This window comes from Amphiura filiformis, chromosome 1, assembly GCF_039555335.1.
Source record: "Amphiura filiformis chromosome 1, Afil_fr2py, whole genome shotgun sequence".
Classification (NCBI taxonomy): Eukaryota; Metazoa; Echinodermata; class Ophiuroidea; order Amphilepidida; family Amphiuridae; genus Amphiura; species Amphiura filiformis.
This window is the reverse complement of record NC_092628.1, coordinates 101588411-101611832: the sequence shown is the minus strand read 5'-3', so window position 1 is coordinate 101611832 and position 23422 is coordinate 101588411. Positions and strand designations below refer to the sequence as shown.

The 23422-nt window shown below is 35.6% G+C and overlaps 1 protein-coding gene across 4 annotated transcripts in view; it reads left to right on the top strand.

The window, feature by feature from the left end:
* LOC140160984 (cytohesin-1-like) overlaps nucleotides 1–20485 on the top strand; it is an 81324-nt gene extending 60839 nt beyond the window's left edge. For 2 of the 4 annotated variants that reach the window (XM_072184354.1, XM_072184346.1), the window contains 7 exons: nucleotides 303–415; nucleotides 4931–5079; nucleotides 8268–8379; nucleotides 17158–17234; nucleotides 17822–17893; nucleotides 18632–18783; nucleotides 19989–20485. In XM_072184354.1, coding sequence (XP_072040455.1) covers nucleotides 303–415; nucleotides 4931–5079; nucleotides 8268–8379; nucleotides 17158–17234; nucleotides 17822–17893; nucleotides 18632–18783; nucleotides 19989–20061 — 748 coding nt within the window. In that variant the 3' untranslated portion in view covers nucleotides 20062–20485. Of the gene's footprint in view, nucleotides 1–302; nucleotides 416–4930; nucleotides 5080–8267; nucleotides 8381–17155; nucleotides 17235–17821; nucleotides 17894–18631; nucleotides 18784–19988 lie in introns of all 4 variants that reach the window. The other 2 variants (XM_072184363.1, XM_072184370.1) reach the window with 1 other exon arrangement.
* The last annotated feature ends 2937 nt before the right edge of the window (nucleotides 20486–23422 follow it).

The following is a 23422-nucleotide window of genomic DNA, read 5'->3' as shown; positions in this document are numbered from 1 at the left end:
TAACAACTTTAATAACAAGACAGGAATATAACTTACAAATTGTTACAAATACCCAAGTGTTAAACAAGCAAGCTAGCATAGGAAATGAGGGGAGCCAGACTGTCATCTCATTATGGTGTAGGTTCAATGTAGCCCAAAGACTAAAGCTAACAGAACAGAACCTGCTTGAAATATTTAACTGATTTGCCCATAATCCCTGTGTAATTTATATCTTAAAGTTTATCTTGGTTCAATGCATGACTGGTTATGGATACAAACAATTAATCCTGAATTGATTGACAATTTTCACCGTTCATTTACAGGCAATTCCTGTGGAGTTTCCGTCTACCAGGTGAAGCTCAGAAGATAGATCGCATGATGGAGTGTTTTGCCAAACGATACTGTGAAACTAATCCAGGAGTGTTTGAGTCCACAGGTAAGGCTATGGACCACAATGGCCTCATCCCAATGGCATAGTTCAATAACCTCAATTAAACAATCATAGTACAAAAGTTGCAGAGTATGAATTTTTGTACCCAAATTTTCAAAGGTCATTTAATGAATGTACAAATGTATCAGGGTTAAAGAACTGTGCCTTGATAGATGAGTATGTTGTGGATCCTAGTGCAAGGTGCAGCAGCCAAATTTGTTTGATCTCGGCATCAACCATTGATACTTATTATTAATGAACTATCGACTATATTACTTAATATGAAAATGTGTGTGTTGGTGCAGATTTATTATCATATCCTAATAAGGACCTATTCCAGGACTATTTGACTTGAAATCATCTTCTTTGTGTCGTTTGTAGGAAAATTTTGAGGCTTTAAGAGATACAAATTTGCTCAGTATTATAATAATGTGGAATCAGGTCAGGTGATTACAAAGCATGGATCCCATTGGATGGCATATATTTCAAAATATAAGCCTTTTATAACTATCTTTTATGACTACCTAGATCTTCAAATAAAATGTACATTTGAGGCAACCAGTCGCTTTATAACTTGCATTTGAATAGCTGTCATTTTGCACAGTAATGTATAGGGGAATGTATTAGTGATGTGGACACTAATGGCACAAACTCATGCTCCATTTATTTTCACTTTACTCACTGTCCTAATAAACTCATTAGTCCTATAAATAAACATGAATATCAAACAAGATACACAGAAGTATTCCTCAAAAGCCAATCATATAAAAGTAACTACAGGTAAATTAAGTAATTCTTGGCCAAGATTGAACGCTAGTGGCTCTGCAATAAACACATGCGCACATAGCGCGGTACAGAAGAAAGCATACACACACCTTACATTGCGTACACACTTAGTACGCACCTTACATTGTGTACACACTTAATACCCTACATGGACGCAACACACTTGTTCCAGTTTGGCCAAGAAATACTTAATTTGCCTATAGAAGTCCTTGATCACACCAAAGAACCTTAATATATTTAGACAGCATAATGCTAAGAGGAAATCTGCCAGATTGTATTGATCCGCATGGGGACCAAAATAGTTACTGCAGAGCTAAACTCGGAATGTTGTGTAGTGTGTACATCACCTGTCACTCAAAGTAGAAACCTGTTATGATTGGCTGGCTTATTAATTGGCCTAATATATATTGCATCTGGGTCATAATATGCACAGTATCGTTTGATTGCACACACTGACCTAATACATATTGCATCTGGGTCACAATATGCATAGCATCATTTGAGTGCAGACACTGACCTAATACAGAAATGTATTGCATCTGGGTCACAATATGCATAGCATCATTTGAGTGCAGACACTGACCTAATACAGAAATGTATTGCATCTGGGTCACAATATGCATAGCATCATTTGAGTGCAGACACTGACCTAATACATAAATGTATTGCATCTGGGTCACAATATGCACAGCATCATTTGAGTGCAGACACTGACCTAATACATAAATGTATTGCATCTGGGTCACAATATGCACAGTATCATTTGAGTGCAGACACTGACCTAATACATATTGCATCTGGGTCACAATATGCACAGCATCATTTGAGTGCAGACACTGACCTAATACATAAATGTATTGCATCTGGGTCACAATATGCACAGCATCATTTGAGTGCAGACACTGACCTAATACATAAATGTATTGCATCTGGGTCACAATATGCACAGCATCATTTGAGTGCAGACACTGACCTAATACATAAATGTATTGCATCTGCGTCACAATATGCACAGCATCATTTGAGTGCAGACACTGACCTAATACATAAATGTATTGCATCTGGGTCACAATATGCACAGCATCATTTGAGTGCAGACACTGACCTAATACATAAATGTATTGCATCTGGGTCACAATATGCACAGCATCATTTGAGTGCAGACACTGACCTAATACATAAATGTATTGCATCTGGGTCACAATATGCACAGCATCATTTGAGTGCAGACACTGACCTAATACATAAATGTATTGCATCTGGGTCACAATATGCACAGCATCATTTGAGTGCAGACACTGACCTAATACATAAATGTATTGCATCTGGGTCACAATATGCACAGCATCATTTGAGTGCAGACACTGACCTAATACATAAATGTATTGCATCTGGGTCACAATATGCATAGCATCGTTTGAGTGCAGACACTGACCTAATACATATTGCATCTGGGTCAGAATATGCACAGCATCATTTGAATGCAGACACTTGCAAGAATTATGTACAATGCAACATCTCAAGTTTATCTCTGTAAATCTTAAAACAACTGATAATAGTTTATTTAAGAAAGCATTTTAATCCTAATTAAAATTAGGATTATCAAGATTTATGAATCTAAAACTTGGCATATTATTAACAAACTGGCATTTATGCAGGCAGCAAACAAGCATGCACACACAAAATGAAGTTTGCTTGAAACATGGCCAAATAATGCATTCACTATTTGGTTGCTTTTCCTCAACAAGCAAATATGGCAGAGTCTGTTTTCTACGGATTCATTGGTACATTATAAATGAGGATGTTAGCTATGTATGGAATATGGCAATTGTCTACAGTTGGCAAGAAACAACTTGTCTGACTAATCCAAGGGGTTTCATTATTTATAAGAGAAAGAGAGGTCAATAGTTTCTAGTTCTGCCAACAAGATGCAAAATAGACATGGTATAAGCAATGCTTGAAAATCTACTTGAATTCTGTGTGGGATTCAGTCGTATGTGTTCACTTGATTGAGACAATGCAAAGATTCAAATTGTTTCCACCATGTAATGTCAGATCTAGTATATTATTCAGAATTTTTAATTAAAATTCTGTTACAAGTGTCATTAGTAGTACAAAGCCATGCTAATCTGATATTCATTTTGTCTGTGATATAAATGCAGTTACTAAAGGTCACACCTGCATAAAGAAATACAATTATACACATCATGGCAGTTTTTTCAAACATTTTCACTTCTCAGAAGTAAAAGTATTGATAATTCTGATTTTGTCACAGTAAAACATTATATTTTAAGCACAAATAATACCATGTTGTAAGAAGGTTACATTTCTTATTTTGAAATGGGATTTTATTTAAACCATTTGTGATGTGATTATATGTTTTCAGTCATTTCAAAGTTGTGTCATCTTTATTTAAGGAAAGTTTTTCCACATATAGTTATAAAAAAAACAGTGTAATTATCCTCTCCTATGTGTAGACATATCAGACGAGATTTACCCTTATGGGCACTCGTGTATTTCCATGTGATATGATCACTTGAAAAAGCCCAGGAAATGTTCAATTTCCTTGCTATCTTATCGGATAACAGTGAATGGCACAGTTAGGCAGAGATAGATTGGATGTGTGATTGTATACATTCTAACTTTGTGAAGTAATGTTATTTGAAATGCTATAATTTTACATGAAAGATAAGATAGATTCAATATAGGTAGGCACATGATGTGATGGCTAACAAGGAGCTTAATGTCATGTCCCCCCCGATGATATCTTACCCTTCCCAGACCCAGAATCCTTTGCAACATGATGCATCACCTCATTACATCAAATGACACTCCTATTACTTTGTACAGGTTCCCTTTGTTTTCATGTTGAGAATAGACTAGCTGAACATAGCTCAATAGTCAAGAAATGAACATAATTTGCAAACTCTGGATGTGGTCTGTTCATTGAGGTAGTTTTTGTCACTATTGACCCATATTGCGCTACATATCAAATCAGTACAGAAAATTGAAATGGAAGAAATGCATTGTGTGAAGTGTAATGAAAAAGGAAGGGATATTGGATAAAGGTCACCAAAGCAATATTTTTAAGTTAAATTGCTCTGTGGGTTGGATATTAAAAGCCAGAACGTGCATCACAATGGCACAGAGAATAATTCAGGTGGTATAATAATATAATAATAATAGAAATGTGTGAAGCGTAAACTTGAAGAGCTATAAAGCGGTGAAAAAAATAAGACAAGAATGGGAGGTGTGTGTTCATACTATTTTAAAAAAGGAAATACATCTGAGATCCAAAATTTTACAGTGTTACAGTAAAAATATGAGCTTTCTCCTGAATACCAAGATCACGCTTTTGATGTGTTAATGTGGAGAATGGCGCTGTCAATCAGGTCACCCACCTTTAGTAAACTTCCCTTACATTTTGAAGTTACTCCCAATAATTAAAAAAGGAAAAGCAAATGGGTATTTTCTATGTGGAACTGAAAAAGCCCTGTACAAACCATTAGGGATTTTGTGAGGATGTCCCATTTGACAGACGTGAGATGAATCAATTTATTTTTTTCAATATCTTGTTGCGTACTTCTTGATCAGAAGTTAGCCTCTTGATTGCAATATAAAAAAATTAAAAGCAATTCTAGTTACGTTCTCCTTATGCTGCTTTCAATTCATGTGAATCCAGACAAGCAATATAATAATTAACCAATGATGATTTATTCTCTCCAACCTATCCAGATACCTGTTATGTGCTGTCATTTGCCATCATCATGCTCAACACAAGCCTACACAACCCCAGCGTCAGGGATAAGCCATCATTAGAGCGATTTATACAGATGAACAGAGGCATCAACGAAGGCAGAGATCTGCCTGAAGAACTATTAAAGGTACAAAGTAATTTAAATATAGAGACCTTTTCAAGAGGACTTTTACAAAAAACACTGATCATATGCGATCATCAAAACTAAAACCAATCAAATTCTGTTGCAATGAACACCGCATCCAGTACACTTTGTCAATTAAGAGCAATGCGGTACGTAACTGGTATGATCAATCATACCATGGTACACACTCATCGAATGTGCTGTCGTCTGTGTGTGATTGGTTGTAGTGTTTTTGTTTGCTTATTTCCGAAGATTTCTGTTCAACTGCTAAAAATGTCTTTTAGAAATGCACAAGGGTTGAGCAGTCATTTAGAAGCCCTATTATTGCAATGTGAAATCGTATGTTGCATCAGAGTACTTTCCAAAAGTATATCACAGATATGACACGATCAAACTATATGAACTGTTTGTTCTTGACCATCAAAGTTGCCCAAGAGTATACTGAAAATATCATCAAAATTAGACTTAATTGTACCTTTTCATGATGAAATTATGCTAAATCATGCATAGACAATTTGCGATACTTAGAGAGGATAATCACTGTTAAATGGAACAACAACAAATTCAAATATGCATGTTGCAACTGTTATCTCAAACTTAAGTCAAATTATTTTTTTAAACTTATGTATAGAAACACTGGAATGATGGGAAAGGCATGATTCAGTGGTTGCAGACAGCAATGAAATGCAAAGAAATCCAACACATTTTATAACATATCTTGCTGGATTATCATCATGTTACAATTAGTTGTAAAAAATTTGAACAAAAAATAGCTACACATTTAGTCTAGACCGACTATTTGATCCAAATTGTAATTATTTTAGGCTGTTCAGTCCGTACTTAGAATACCATACAGCGCAAAGGAAATGTTATTATTTCCGGCTGGTGTCATTTGGCCTACAACAACTTCCTTGTCTCCAAGGATTTACGTTTTTCCATGATACATGGAAACAGAAAGTTTTGATATGATGACTGGATCAAAAGTTAGTCTTGAACATCCCTATTGTTATATTAAACCCATCTTGGTGATATCAATGTACATATTTTCAGTTTCATGATGGGGATGGCGCTTTGGCTTTTTTTGTCTGTGCTGAACAAGGAAGTAATTTGAGCAGAGTTTGAAACCGATCAAGTTTTGCAGACTTTCTGACTAGCGAGATATGACTGTTTGTGGTGCTATATTTAGCCACCTTATAACATACTGCAAACGGAGCATCCAGTATGAGCCATAATGTTCTCATTTGCAATGGCAAAGGTTCTTCTTTGAGTATCTGAGCTTATTGGGGTAAAGGAACTGTGTCTTGGACATTGTAATGCACATAGTCTTTGAAGAGGATCGATAAAAGTTTAAATTTTCCATCCAAATCCCTTTAGTAAATCATCCTAGCAAAGCAAAGTGGATGCAGTTGGCTTTACTTGGTAAAGACAAGGCAACGACAACATTTTAATCAGGCTCGTAACGATCCATTTGTTTAACTTTATAAACGGGCACTCTAATTGTTTCCCGTCACCACAGGGGACCATTAATAGCTTTCCCCAGATCTGACCTTGTACATGCCATAGTTTGACACAGGAAACATTACTCATATACGCATTTCCTATCACTGGAGACTGTGGAAGAGGTTATCACAATGATAAATCAAGTTGATCAAATTGTGTTAATCTCTTCCAAGTCTTTGGTGTTGTATGAGTGATTGTATGGAGTAGGCCTAGATTCTCATAAGTGGCATGCATGGAGAATAGACTGTAGCTGAAATGATATTTCAATCTGAGCATTTCACTCTCAATCTTGACAAATTATTTTCAATATAATACAGTGAATTTGTTCTAAAGCCAAAGTGTTGTTACACACCAACAAATTCCCAAGAGTAGACCCAATTAATTTGAAATTAAACACTTATGAATCTCACTTCTATAGTTAATAAAAGTTGCAGTATATTGGAAATTTTCACAAGGTATTTATTTTCGTTGTTAATTTCAGAACCGCAAACTTAAAAGCCAGCAAAAATATTTTCTACCCATAGGCTCTAATGTGTAACTTTTTGTAATCGTAAATATAAGGAACCGCAAGACTACTCCGAACAGTTCAAATTGCGGAAAATTAATACCGTGAAAATACAGCGCTTTCAGTAGCGAAAATAATAGAATATAATAGGCCCAGTCCTCTTACACAAAACGGCAGAAAGCAAAATTATAAGGTCTGTCAATGCGACCTGCTTCTGAATTTCCTTAGCATAAACGTTAGAAAGTTTGTAAGAGGTTATATTAAGTTATTGCTGTACAAGCAACTCACGTGCCACTTCCTGAATCAGATAACGGAGTTATCCCCAGGTAGTTAGCGGTCCCATGGTACTTCTTGGTAGAGATAAGAAACAACTAAATTATCCTTGTTTTTTCAATTTCAAGTTGATTAGCAATGAAATGGTTGTTATACAGAAAATAACCAGGTTGGTTTCTGTATTGTAGCTGATAATAAGAGCAAGTACTATATAAAATAGTGATTTATTGCTTATTAGTATGCAGTTACATGTGAAATTGACCCATTTTGATCCCAATTTATGAAGGATTTTGCATTCAAAATTGCAATTATTTTGTAAGAGTCAATCATAAACCATGAAACGATGGGTTTTATAACTTCATTATTAAGGATTAAGTGGATGATTGAATTGAGGTAATTGGTTATTCCAGTTAAAATCCACACTACCCTTGTGGAAATTTCTTCAATAGGAGGGCTTTTAAATGGATTGAATACATTAGACAACTCCAATTGAATTTCATACACCCTCTGAGAAAGATTCATGCTGAATCTTATCGAAGATATATGAGATGTGATGCAGCACAAATGTTTAAAGAAAATGATTTTAAGATGTTTCTTTAGTTTTCTGTTCTTCAGGTGAATCTTTGAAAGTTATCTTAAAAATAACTAATTTGATTTTGGTAGCACTTTTAGCCAAAAAGTTAAACATCTATATACAACAGAAAGATTTGAAACAACAGGACAAAGAAGACATTAAAACAAACAAGCATCAAACCAGAAATGAGTAAAGAAAACCACAGTGAATAAATACAGGACAAACTCAATTAAAGGCCAAATAGACAAAAGATCATGTTTCTTTTATCCATCCTATGATGAATATGTCCATTTGCAATTAACATAAGAGTGTTCTTCATAACCATTTTTCTTGCCACAGAGTTTGTATGATAGCATCAAGAAGGAGCCATTTAAAATCCCAGAAGATGACGGTAATGATCTAACACACACTTTCTTCAACCCAGACAAAGAAGGATGGTTAATGAAACAAGGTATGTAGTCCAACATAACTCATGCTATCGTCAGCCGCATGTTGGCTTTCAATTTGCTCTAGAATGTGTGAGTAACCAGCTTATTAGATATAAGCTAGGATTAACATTGGGCTATTCCCTTTAAAATCCACACCACCCCTGTGTAAGATTTTGAGAATATCTTCCACATTAGCAGCTCCTTTTGAAACTCATCATCCCTTTGTGGACGATTCAGGTTGAATCTTTCCCAGAGGGTGTATGAAATTCAAAAGGAGTTGCCCAATGTGCTCATTCCATTTGAAATTCATACTCCCCCTGGGGGTGGTGTGGATTTTAAATGGAATAGTCCATTTGCTTCTAATCAATTCTACTAAACTTGAGAGTATAATAAATAAAAAAGAACTAACAAATTGGTAAACGGTAGGGAATTTTAAAGATACAATACCTATTTGGGGCATACATTTGACAACATAACATCCCCAGTTTTGAAATGATTAATTTATAGAGATAAAATTTGACTTGAAATTTTGTAACTTTACTCAATTGAAATTTTTTATTCTGACTTTAAATATGGAGGAAACATTATGTTAGACATAAAAATCTGTAATCATGCATGAGTTCATATTCTAGATGGTTCTCATTTATCTGTCGGGCAAGAAAATAGTGTAGGGTTATTGTAACTTGTTGTGAATAACATAATGTTGGAACAAGTGATTAATCTAAACTTGACACAGGTAAATTAGTTGATTGGATGCAGAGGATTGAAAATAAATACTTCTTGGTGAAAAAATTCCAAAAGTTTGATTTCTTATGAGGGGAATTAACATCCAATAATGACAAAAGTTTCCCCTTTGACAGACATTAGAAATGGGTAAGTGCAATAGATGGAACAAACCCAACCAAGAAAATGCTTGTGATATAAAATACTTGTAATACTTCTTATATAAAGGTTGTCCTAGTACTTTAGCAAAGATAAACTTACTATATGTAGCTCCCTTTGCACCAAGGTTTTTATCCCATGATCAACAAATTAGGTTTTGTCTTTTGGGATGCAGCTTTTGATTTGGAGATGCAGCTGATTTGGATGCTGGGGTCATTGTCTCTCCAGTCTCTAGAGTTTGATTTGCAAGTTTTTGGAAATATTTTCCATAGGGGGAGTATGAATTATAAACGGAAAGGAAAGGTTTGGTGAACTGATGAGAGAGCCACAAAATCTGAACCAGTGGGGACAGCTTATTCAAGATTTCAAGACTTAAAACTTGACAACATTCTGGACAATTTATCTTATCATGACCACTGATCTGTCATTCATATCATTCTGTCTCTTCTTTATTATATAAATATCTAGCGATTTCAACTATAACTTCATTTTCTTACGCCATACTGCGATGACATTTATGTCAGATTACAGCTGATTGAAGTTCATGATCTTGTTGAAAAAGTCTTAAAATTGGGAAGTTTTCTTGACATTGTCCACATTAGTATGCTTGATAAGGTCAAAGTTGTAGATTTAAAACCCAACAAATATGGACAGAGACAATTCCATGAATTTATGTGATAAAAATACATTGATTAATTGAAGGAATCCTGCTTATATATGGCAAATGTTGACTGTAAATACGTAACATCTGCTATGTGAGCTTTCTAGCTAGGCATGTGTGTCGGGAAGGTATCTGTGGGATGATAAACAGGGATAGAGTATGAATATGTCACAAACAAAGATTGAGAATCAAACCTCTCTGAGTAAAAGTCCCCAGCCCCACTCTTGTATATTAGAAAGCCTTAAATCAGGCATCAATCGGAGAAGCACAGTCATGTTATGACATCTCACATTTGGCAGTTGTTTCTTTAATTCCCAGATAATTTCCTATATTACAAATGTAATAGCAGTTGATAGTGTAACTAACAGGTGCGATAAGATACACCAATAACAAATTAGAAACTTAACAAGAAAAACATACAAATGTGTAATAAATGCTATTGCTACTAATGTATCATTTGGTGTAATGCATACCAAATTTATTACGCTTCTGCTTGTGACTATGAGGTCCAAGTTACACAGTGCTAATTGAATGAAGCATGAAATGATGTATGCTGATTTATAATAAATTATAGGCACAACATGAAACTGTACCAACTGTTACATCCTACTGTGACAAGGCAACCAATAGGAAACCTTAATCCTAGGTGAACCAACACAGATGAACTGTCATGTATTCACATGCGTCTTAGTTGCAGTCATGTGGTCATGTGTGGTTGATAACATATTGGAGTCATTTCTAGTTTCATTTGGAATTCATTTTAGGTTAATAATATTTTGAAATTGTGATTAACCTTGTCAATTTGGGCTTGCCAGCTCCAGTTTAGTAAATTTCAGATTATATTGTTCGATTTTATTTTTAGAAAATTTTAGATTATCAATTTACTGTGATGACTTACTGTGATAATCTTAATGTAAAAGCTAGTAAGGCACCACATCAGATTTTGTCCTGTAGTACTATCGGTGCCCGGTTAGGTACCGTTGACTCTTTCTGTCATACCCTGGTGATGTAATAAATTGTATCAAGCGTAATAATTAACATTTGCATAGTTTTATCTTATATGTTCAGGGTACACTAGAAAGAGCCATTGGTACGTATCGGAGCACCAATAGCGCTATAGGACCTAATTAGACGTTGTGCCAAGGATTGAATAATGGCTTAAAATTAAGCCATGTTATACTAACAGAAATACATGTAACTAATTAAGAAGGGTGGACTTATGCAAATTTGAATGCAGTGCTGTTATATCAGCTTTTATATTTTAGTTTGATTTGATTTACAGCATGCATGAAATTTACCCCGCAACTTGCAGTAGCCACTATGGACCACAATGGCCTCATCCCAATGGCATAGTTTAATAACCTCAATTAAACACGCATAGTGCAAAATTTGACCTCAAGTTGCAGAGTATGAGATTTTGTACCCAAATTTTTCTAAGGTACAAATGTATTAGGGTTAAAGAACTGTGCCCTGATAGATGAACATGTTGTGGATCCCAGTGAGCTTTGCATGCTTTTGCCTGAATTGGGTTTGTTATTGAAGCAGCTAACATGTGATTGAAATTAACCATAAACAGCAACTTATTACTTGTCATAGATTTGTATTTCTAACCAATTATATCAAGTTTAACTATCTAACAAAATTTAATGTAGAGTTGATTTTATAAAATGAACTGTTTTGCAGAATATGTTTAACTTGCAAAGTATTTAGAATTAAAAAATGCAGTAATTATCAAGGATGCTAATGCTAATTAAATGATTACAGCAAATGTGATAGCTTAGACTTGCAGAAATAGCTGACAATAGTCAATACATGTTGCACTAGGCCTTTTCTGTTTTAGTCAATATATCTTTGTTATCTATATTATAACATGCTGATTTAACAAACCGGTTCTTTCTTCATATACTACACTGCTTTTGTTGTACATCAACATATATTGTCTGCGCCACTCTGATTGGTCAACACTTGTAGGAGGTTAGTCTTGTTAATGCCAGCCCGTGTGACAACTTTTTCGTCTTGTTAATGCCAGCCCGTGTGACAACTTTTTCCAGCCTGTTTCAACTACCATGGTTGTGGTTGAATGTTATGTTTTTTTTTAAATTGTTCACTTAATTTCGTTTGTTGAAGTCATTCTAACTTTTTATACCTCTGTGTTTTCCTCAGTAGGTTAAAGGTCATCTTAAAGGGAGATACAAAGTAAAAACAGCAATTTGTTCTCAGTGACTGTAATTTTTTAACAAAATTTAATTAAAGATATTTTTAAAAATCATAAATAGCAAAAAGAAAAAAAAGAGACCAAAATAAGACTTTCTATGAAAGCAAACCTACTTGCGGGGAACACAGACGTATATATCTCTATTTGTTGTTCAGAAAGGAATGTGTCTATTTTCAAGACAAAAATAATTTGTCAAAAGTTTTTTCTTAATCAAACCCATACACAGTTTGCTCATGAAAAGGTGATGATATATTGTTTCTTTCAATGAGCTTATTTGAGACATGAAATTGCTGTTTTGACAGTGTTTCTCCCTGGTGTTTTCACCAGTTCAACTTGTCACTAATAATTACGTTGATATCTCTCCCTAACCAACCAACGACAAATTCAATCATTCTCGACTCAACAACAAAATGGACGACAACTCTTAGAATGACCTGATTGCTTGCAGCCTGCCTTCTGGAATGGGCTATTCCAGTTGAAACCCATGCACCCCCTGTAGAAACATGACCTTAATCTCTCACACTGGGAGTGTGAATTTCAAATCAAGTGACCTGAATGGGTGACTCAATTTGAAATCTACACTCCGTGTGTGGGAGATTAAGGTCATGTCTTCCATAGGGGAGTATGTATTTTAACTGGGATAGCCCAATGAATGACACACCTCCAACACTTTTATGTTGATTTTGCCTGTGGTTTTTTGTTTTCATGTTTTTTGTTTGTTTTTTATTGCACCTGTGTTCAAACACATGTGAAACTGATTGTCAAATACAGTAGTACATTTGGTTTCACTAAAAGCTAATTTTTCTTTCCCAAGTTTTTGTTTCTTTGGTGGATTTTAAACATGCAAAATTTCAACGAAAATAATTGTCTGTAATTGATGTAAAAGAAAGATATCTTAATGAGCTGTTACTTGGAAGTTTATTTTTTATTTATCATTTGCTAGCTTTCTACATACAAGATGATAAATTATATTTTTTCTTGAATTCACATATAGAAAAAAAACCCAAAGTATATGGATAAACAAAAAAATGAGGCACTTTGATAGACAGACATAATGCTCTTTATCTAAAATAAGGCGGGAGTTTGAGAGGCAAGCTGGCATAACTTATTACAGTCAGGGACAATGGTAGCACCAAGGTGGATTGGGTTATTCTTGTTGAAATCCATGCACCCCTGATGAAAGATGCAATCTTAATCTCCCACACAGGGGTGTAGATTTCAAATGAAGTCACCTATTCAGGTTACCCCATTTGAAATTCACACTCCCTAATGTGAAAGATTAAGGTCATACTTCTTTAGGGGGTGTATGGATTTCAACTGGCATAGCCCATTTACATCTCCCAGAATCAAGTACCCCCAACAAAATTGAGCACAAATCTATACATTCAGATAAAATGTAACATATCAGCCAGACTTTTTTGAAGCAGAACACATGTTTTGACATGAAGAATGACTTCTAAATTTTAATCGTGCCTCAATCTGCAGATAGCTGTGTATTCCCATTAGACCTGATTGGTTGTATACCGCTATCATAACAGTCTGTAGGCAGTGGAAATCAGAAAGGAAATCTGTCATGTTCTAACTTTAGTTGAGTTCCTACACAACAAATGTCTTCAATAGTCTCATGCAAATTATACTGCACATGGGTAGAGTTAGCTCAAGTTAAAAGTTTTAAAACAATGATATTAATATTATTCATAGATTGAAATTCCCAATTTCAAATGTTTTCAACAGTTCAGTTAGTTTTGCCATCGTTATATGCTATTTTAGGAGGAAACAAGACAATTGTTTTTAGTCAAAATCATCATACATACATATGACTGTTTTGACACAATACACTGCACAATGGGCTATTCCAGTTGACATACATACACCCCTGTGGAAGATATGACCTTAATCTGCCACACAGGGAATTTCAAATGGAGCTACCCAATCAGGTAGTCCCATTTGAAATTTCTACTATGTGTGTAAGATTAAGGCTATATCTATAATAGAAGGTGTATGGACACCAACTGGAATTACTCAATCTTTCCTTTCTCAGGTATGCTAACCAATTTTTCTTTGGCATGTATGAAAATTGGTTGATTTTTACCCATCCGTTTTCAGCATTTTGATTTCACCGTATTTTCATTTTTTAGCATGCTCCACCAGTCTGCAGAATTCCACTCCCTTTTTGCATCAGTTTGAAGGTTTTAAGGTGTTAAGAGGGAAACACATGCATGTACTGCATTTTGAAAACACTCCCAACTGGAGTCTCTCTAGAAATCTGCAAATTTTTATTTGTTAAATCGTCGGTTTTTGAAATCATATTGGTTTTGTTCATATTGGTAATTGAACTTTGTAATCAATTAATTTTCAAGTGGCAGTATTATAGTGAGCAAGCTATACTAATGAATTCTGAATCAACTTAGCTATTTGGAAGATTAATGAAGGATTAAGCTATCATGGCTATATTTAATTCTCGGACACAGGTGATTTGTGTCGGGTCAATGCCATTATGTACTTTGCAGAAGCTTTGACCAATAGCAACTACATTGCGTAGCGTGATTGGTTAAATTTTTCATTCATAGTTTACAAAATGAAGGCCTATGTGTCTGTGAATTAAATACACCAACAAAATCTACATGTGACGTAATAATTACCGAATAAGTTCTTACAGTGAACTTCCATGAACTCTATCTATAGCCCCCACCCTTATTCCTAGTATAACAAAATGTCCTTATGCTAACTAAGTATATAGGACACACAGATTAACTCGACTTACCCAAGCTATAAAGGGTGAAAACAGGATGGAACTATTTTTGCTGGTTTAAGATTTTAAAGTACTGTGTATAGCAAATGGCAAGCCAGAAAAACAACAGTGAATCAGACAGGATTAGAGTACTTGTTGGCAAATAGTTGTGTGCGTCAGTACAACTCATGGATGACTTGCGGTGTTTATGAATCATACTATCACATGTAGCCAACAAGGGTGCAGTGTAAATGCCTGTGTAATTTAGTTGTATTGCCTACAGGCTCTTTCTCAGTGCCCTGTTCCGTACAAGTTGAAAATGAATTTTCAAATGTTTTTGAATTGTCCATAATATGTGTGTCTGTGGTAGAATCATCAACATTCAGATTCTGTATTAGTGTATAAGTAATTAGATGGTCTCATAACACTGTCAATCAAATATTTTTTGGTGATCAAAATGTTTCAATACTTGTCTATTGTAATCATATGATGATCTAATCTCATGTCTATATTGTCTACATTTAATGGCAAGTAATATCTCAGTTGTACCTCATTGACATTATAATAAGTGTATAGTGGGCCATAGTAGCCATCATAGTTCGGTTGTTTCCATAAGTTACAGTCGTGTCTAACTAAGTCAAAGATTTAGTTGTGCTTAACTAGTAGCGTGCCCCATTTCCTAGTCATGTTGTCATCAGTAAGTATAATAATCAGTCATCAAAATTGTGTAGTAATTAACTGTATATTTATCATAGAAAGCATTCTAAACTATGTACAAGTGGATTTTCTTCTTGATGTCAATTGTTCCTAATTTGCTAACAGCATAAGCCCATAATCACGAGGATGCCATCGTCAAATGTTACTTATGTTACATGTAGATTCTGAAAATCCACTATGAAGTCTAGCCCATGGATTCTTTGTCAAAGCTTTATACAATGTTAGTTGTAGATCACATATCATGACACATTATGTGACATTAAATGACCATCCATAACCCCTCATTCCTCAAAAAGAATTAGGATTTAGCAAAGTCTGTATACCATAGGATAGTGTACAAATTTTAACTGTCTACAAGTGTGGTGTATGAACTAAAGTAAGTTTGTTAGTAATTCTGTGGACCAGGTACCCGCCAGTGATAGGCGATCATGTAGTAGCAAGGTCTCCTCCCCTTCTATGTGGTGACGACCAATGCGTCAACCGTCTTGTTGTCAAGACCGTTGAACAGCCAATCAGTGTAATTGTTTCTCACTTTTGTTTTTGCACTCGTGTACGTCCGGCGCACAGCACATATCACGGAAGTAATGCCAAATTAACTTTATATTTACACTTAAGGTGAAGACAGTTAATGTTTGTTATATATCACTCATGCATAAATTAAATGTTTCAAGAATGTTTCATATTTTGTAACACAACACCAAGTTCTGCCATGGCTTATTTAATTTTATCCAAATTTACCCCAAACTTAATCTGCGAGTCAATAAAGTAACACACATGCAAATCCGCTAATTAAGGTGTCGTCTCTCCCTACACATAGATGGCATTTACCATGTCTGACCAAGGCACAGAGGCTTGTTATGTATTGTTCGACATAAGTATCATGAAAGGTGTAGAATTTATGTATGAATGATAATAGTGTTAAGTTACATTTATTGTGTCTAACATCTTACATCTGTTACAGACCAATAGTAGAGTATTGTTAATATCACACTAAATGTGACTATGAATTAATTAGACTTTGTTATTGTCAGGAGTCATAATCATAAATGTACCCAGTTTAGAGTGATGTACCACTAGACTGATCATAGTAAAATGTCGTCCATGTTGGCAATTGGTAGTTTTCATATTGGCCTTCGTAAGAATGGTCTTTTTGGTATCACTTTTTGTACCATCACTTGTTTGATTGGTTCTTGTGGGGTAATCATTTCACTTCACACTGATATAGGACAGTCTCCATCCAGCATGCAAGGTGTAACACAGGGATATTCCAATTGAATTCCATACACCCCTGATGGAAGACATTTAACCTTAATCTCCCACACAGGGTGTGTGATGGGAGTTACCTGGGGTGACTCCATTTGAAATATATACCCTCTATGTGGGTGGGAAATTAAGATCATATCTTCCATAGGGGGTGTATGGATTTCAACCAGAATAGCCTATTTCCAGGTGTGGTTTCTATCTACCCCATCATCAGTCCAACCTTGGATCCTGGTATTGAGTGATTTCATGCATGTACTATCCATGCATGTGATTCAATAATTGTGTCTACTCTAGATATTTATCTTTATTTTCTTTCCCTTGTCTATTATCAGGTGGTAGATACCGTAACTGGAAGCGTCGCTGGTTTATCCTCACTGATAACTGCCTTTACTACTTTGAATTTACAACTGTAAGTATAAGTTAAAATAAATCATCATATTTCAACATCCCACAATATATTATTCCATTTCCACAAGGTTGTATGCGCCAATAGCACGGTCATTTCAAAAGGAGGTTCTAAGTTCTAACCCCAAAGTGTGTATGGTGTGTGCATACGCCTGTCAAATGCTTGTTTTAATTACCGTGTACGTGTTTGCAGGGAGAACCTCATTTTTGTAGCAAGATGGCTGATCCGTGCAAAGGGTGAATTCTCCATAGAGATAAGACTCTGCCTCAGAATAGCATCGAGCGCATTTGAAATCCATAAACCACTTATGGAAAACATTAATGTCCCACACAGAGGGTGTAGATTTCAAATGGAGTCACCCATTCAGGTAACCCTATTTAAACTTCATACTTCATACTTCTCTGTTGGAGATATTTCCAACCTCTTCCACAGAGGTAGTATTGATAGCAGTGCAGTTCACTTTTTAGACAAGACCAAAGTGAATAATATTACTGACAGGAATTGCACTATTTCTGAGTGAATGTACAAGAACCATTTCTGCTAAAAAAACAATGAACGTAACCTTTGTGATGTTGATCTGTTTGTCACAGGACAAGGAACCACGTGGTATCATTCCATTAGAGAATCTGCAGATAAGAGAAGTAGAAGACAAGAGCAAGCAGGTATGGAACAGTGTGTACTGTAAATGTGGACATTTTTGTGCATGTAATTTTTGGCGCTTTGCCAATTTTAGACGACTTCACTTGTTTTAAATTCACGATTCTTAGCTTCGATATACTGAACTATACACAACAGGAATATATGCGCATATTGTTATTTTCGCAGTAGCAGCTTGCAACACAAAAGGTGCAAAAATAAATGTAGCCAGAAAATGTCCAATTATACAGTAAATGACGGCTCAGAGAATTAGGCAGAGCATCAATTAGCATTATAGCATTCAATTTACTGAACCTTATGGAGCAATCTTGAATCTTTCCTTTCCTCAAGCATATACCTTTTCAATAAATTAGTGTGTGATATCGTTTCATATCACACAGGTAAGAACCAATAAGGTTGCAAGAATGTTCTCAAGTGTTTAAGAATATACATTATTAATATATTAACTGTGTATGAGTGTAATGCTTGAAATATAATCACAAGGTTGTTCCATTTCACAAGTGCTGTATCACTCATACATAAATGTTTCCTTATATTTTATACTCATTTGTCTACACAACACCAAGTTTTGTTGTGACATAATCCATATTCCAATAATTTACCCTCACCTAAATCCACACGGCATAAAGGTAATAGAATAGCCCATTCATTAAATGCGGTGATCATGATGATTTTTATACAGCACAATTGTAAAATGTTATTCTTGCTTGTGACATGTCATGTATTTGCTTGTTCTATTGTAGCACTGTTTTGAGTTGTATGCTTCTGATGGTCGTGAGATTATTAAAGCTTGCAAGACTGATGCAGATGGTAAAGTGGTAGAAGGTAAACATCAAACCTATCGTATGCAAGCTTCTACCCAGGAGGAGAAAGATGACTGGATTAAAGTTATCACGTAAGTATCTACTTAGGTTATCCAGAGATGCCAAATCTCCCTATTTTAGAAGGAGGCTCCCTATTTTTGGAAACATTTTTGTCCATTTTGACATCCAAATTTGAAAACCTCCCTATTTCTGACAAGTTATGTGCCATTGAAGTTGCATGTAATTTTGAAAACCTCCCTATTTTTTTTGTTTGAATCCTCCCTACTTCCTGGATGTTAATGTTGGCATCTCTGGGTTATCCCTTATCATCATTGACACTGTTGATTTGGTCAGGGCCTATCAGGAGTCAGTTGTCTGTGGGTGGGGCATATCAGGGGTCAGTTATCTGGGGTGGGGCATATCAGGGGTCAGTTGTCTGGGGTGGGGCATATCAGGGGTCAGTTGTCTGGGGGTGGGGCATATCAGGGGTCAGTTGTTTGGGGTGGGGCATATCAGGGGTCAGTTGGGGTGGGGCATATCAGGGGTCAGTTGTCTGGGGTGGGGCATATCAGTGTCAGTTGTCTGGGGGTGGGGCAAAGGTAAAATTATCCAGGTGTACATCAGTGTGGTCCGGTATGCTCTGTAGTCCTATTTTAGAAAGTGTATTCTGTAGGAAAATGGTAGAGAAGTTCTTCTGATATCCTATTTTATATCACTCATACATAAATTCTAGACAGTTCATTGGTTGATTACCGTTTGCCATTTTTACTATCACCTCCTCCGTGTGATAGTCTTTACCATCATAGCGCTCTGCCGTAGTGCGCCTGCGCCAAGCCGTGCGCTGACTCTTGACTCGCCGATTTAGTTATGGGGTGAACCCCAAAATGTGAAGTATATTACGGCAAAACATGGTGTTCTGTTGATGAAAAAATGTATTTCCTACCTTAAATAGTATTTTAGTAATAGAATTTATGTACGAGTGATATAAAACAAATATTAACTGTCTTAAATTAGTAATGGTCGAAATATAATCACTGGTGAAAGATGTATCGTTCCATTTCACTCGCCGCCCGGCTCGTGGAATGGAACAATCCATCTTTCACCTCGTGATTATATTTCACCATCACACTCATAGACAGTTAATATTTGTATACAGTCACATGATTTTAGATGGTGTAATACTGTTTATAGCTTGCTATCCATTTTACACAGGGCAAGTATAGCTACTGATCTGTTTTATGTCCAGGTAGTGTAATAGTTTGTGTATAACATGCTGTCCATTTTGTTTTGTCCACAGGGCAAGTATAGCAAAGGATCCATTCTATGAGATGTTAGCAGCCAGGAAGAAGAAAGCCTCAGGGAATAATTAATGGCAAACAAGCAACTCAATCTAGCTATCTCATCCTATAGTGTGTTGTCTCCCCCGTCACAGGGAACATAGCTACTTACAACTCGTCAACACACTACAAGGATCAGTTAGAGGACCAGTCAGTCACCTAATAGGGGAGCAACTATCCTAACCTTGGTGTACAGGTGTCATGAAGTCTGAAAAGTGTGTGCAGAATTATTATGTACCAGACTCATTCCCAACAAAATATGGACTGGACTCTACTAAACAGGGCAGCTTTAAGGGCCAGGAGAGGGAGAGAGATAGGTAGCAGTGAATTCAGTAACTGTTAAAAAAGCTGCCTTACGTAGTTAAGAGAAGAATGCTTTGAATAAGTAACTCAGTATGTTACATATAAGTGTGAATGTTTTTGCAAAAATGTTCATATCCTAAATATTTATGTATTTTTCTCACTCTGAGAAAAAAATTCCTAAAAAAAGTAAATCATTGATTTCTTTGAGTCTTATACTGGTACATGCATGCAACATAGGGCTATTCCGGTTGAAATCCATACACCACTTATGGAAGACATGCCTTTAATCTCCCACACAGGTGGTGTAGATTTTAAATGGAGACATCCTTTTGGGAAACCCCATTTTAAGGTAATTGGATTTCAATTGCACTAGCCCAATACAAAGACATGTGACAAGTTTAAGGTATTGTGAATTTGTACCAAATTATAGCTTAGGAATTCTTTCATATTATCAGTTTCTTAATCATTGAGCCCACCTTTTTATACATTTATACCAGAAACTGTGGCTCATTGTTTGATGAGTTGTGTTAATGTTCATCTTTATTCAGGATAAGTGTGTGTATTCGCACATCATGTTTAATAGGATGCCGAAGGAAGGCAATAATACTTAAATATTTGAAATTGATTTGATTTCTTTGAGTTTGACAAATATATGGCTGAGATACTATATATGAGTCAGTGCTGTTATAATTTTGATTAAGGTTTTTCTTGGATATTTTACCCAGATGTTAAGGTCATTTTAAAATCTAATTATAGGTCTTAATATATCAGGTATGCACTTCAGGTTAAGCTTTCATTCCAATAGTCAACCCCATCCCAAACTTTGGCCAGTTTGATAAAATAGATTGAATTTTTTTCAAATTAATGGCATAATCTGCAATTTTTTTTTACAGGGTGTGTGCAGATGTGGTGTATTGTATACATGTGCCTGAAAAATGAGATCTGTTTTCTCAGATGAAATGAAGCCAATGTTTATTTGATATTCTTGTTTATTTGATGGGAGGACAAGAGATGCTGGTTTTATACCATCGTGTCACTTACCGCTTTGCTGCTCTAATGAAGATTTTGAAGTCGGTACGCAGTTAGGCCAGCAACACCAGCGGCAAATGTCAAATTGCTTGCAGTAAACTTCTAAGGCAACTCAGGAGCATTGCCGCTCTGACTATGGATTTTGGAGCGGCAACACTGGCTTTCTGAGTCATGCCGATGCCACTGAATGACTGGCGCTTGCATAAGTATGTAAGCAGCATGTTAAAGCGCCATGGCGGTATGAAACCAGCATAAGAGAGTAGCCAATATTTTGTGCAAAGTTTAAGAGTTGTCCCTACACATATTATACTTATGACAAAGCAGACGTTTAACAATAATATGCACATGTATACATAAGTAAGTAGTCTAATGGTGCAAATGATATCGTAAGTTTTCGTTCAGGGGTGATTACAACTGTTGCTACCACCCATAGACTTGAGTATCTAAACCTATTACCCTAATCCTAACCTGCTAACCTACTAATGTTGTACATAGTAAACCTGTTACGATATCAATTTTATGTCAACATGAAAAAATCAGTTGTCTTATTTATTGAGTGAGAAAACTGAAGAAATTGACCCTCTTATAAATACTTTGTGTGCTATATAAAGCTGCATGTCCCAATTATGTGGTAAGGTTAATAAGATAAAATTAAATTTTCAGAGAGATTTTGTATTGTTTAGATCAGTGATGCATTTGATATGTTATCATGACAATATTGGAAATTCTTTTATTTTCTGAGTTCTTTGTTATCCAATATGAATAGACTGTGAACAACACTGTAGCCATTTGATAAAGGCCCACTGCAAATTAGAGATTCTACTCCAAATAGGGCTGGGTGGACTTTTACCTACGAAAGGGTTAGCATGAAAGATTTGTAATTTGTTAGCAGGAAAAGAAAGCTAGACACCAGAGCACCGGCTACAATATCATCCTATGTCCAGGTTACCTGTTACATTGGAGCTGTCTTACTGTTATTGTCCAGATGTTATTGGGCATTGTGATTGAGCAAGTTACAAAAGATGGACTTACACCAATGTGGTTACACTATTTTCCAGCAACTTTTGGCAAATTATAACCCCCCCCCCAAAAAAAATTAAGATATCCAAAAAAGTTGGTTCTCTGTTTCCTACGCCTAAAGCCAAAATGTGTTTAGTTCAATTATGTAAAAAAAATAGTATGCAACAAATTGATCTTTCTTGAAGCAAAATCAATTTTGGAATTCTGATTTTTATTTATAGTTCACCCAATAATGGGTTAGTCCAGCTGAAATCCATTCACCCCAATGGAAGACATGGCCTTATTCTTTCACACAGGGAGTGTGAATTGGGTTACCTGAATGGGTGATTCCATTTGAAATCTACACTCTCTGTGTGGGCGATTAAAATCATGTCTTTCATATGGGCTGTATGTATTTCAACTGGAATAGCCCAATATATGCCAGTCTATGTAACCTTTATGCAAATTTGTTACTTTACAAATTTTCATGTATATATTATCTACAGCACATTGTACATAATGCATGTTAGTGCTATAGCAAAAACAAATATTGATGTATTTTAATGTTTTTTGTACATATGTGTATCTAAACCCCATACAAATGTTGTACATATTTTGCAAGATATTTTTTCTAGGTGAGATAATAGTAGTATTTTCTTTTCTTTCTTTAGAGTTTATGTAAATAGAGAACAAAATTTGGCTCTTCCAGTTAATATCCATACTCCCTCTATGGAAGGCATGGTCTTAATCTTCCACACAGTGTATATTTTAAATGGAGTCACCCATTCAGGTAACCCATTTGAAATTCAGTGTGGAAGAATAAGGTCATGTCTTCCATAGAGGGAGTTTGGATATCAACTGGAGCAGCCCGATGTAAAGTTAGGTTTATTTAGATTGATAACTATTATTAATGAAAGAGTTTTGATATTTGTAATCAGTGCAAGATACCCGGGGTTTTGAGCCAGACAGCCCTATTTGCAATAGCTGCCCTATAGACATTTTGACAATTTCTGCATTCTATATTGTACACATTTACAAATATGACACCTGGGAGCTATTGCTG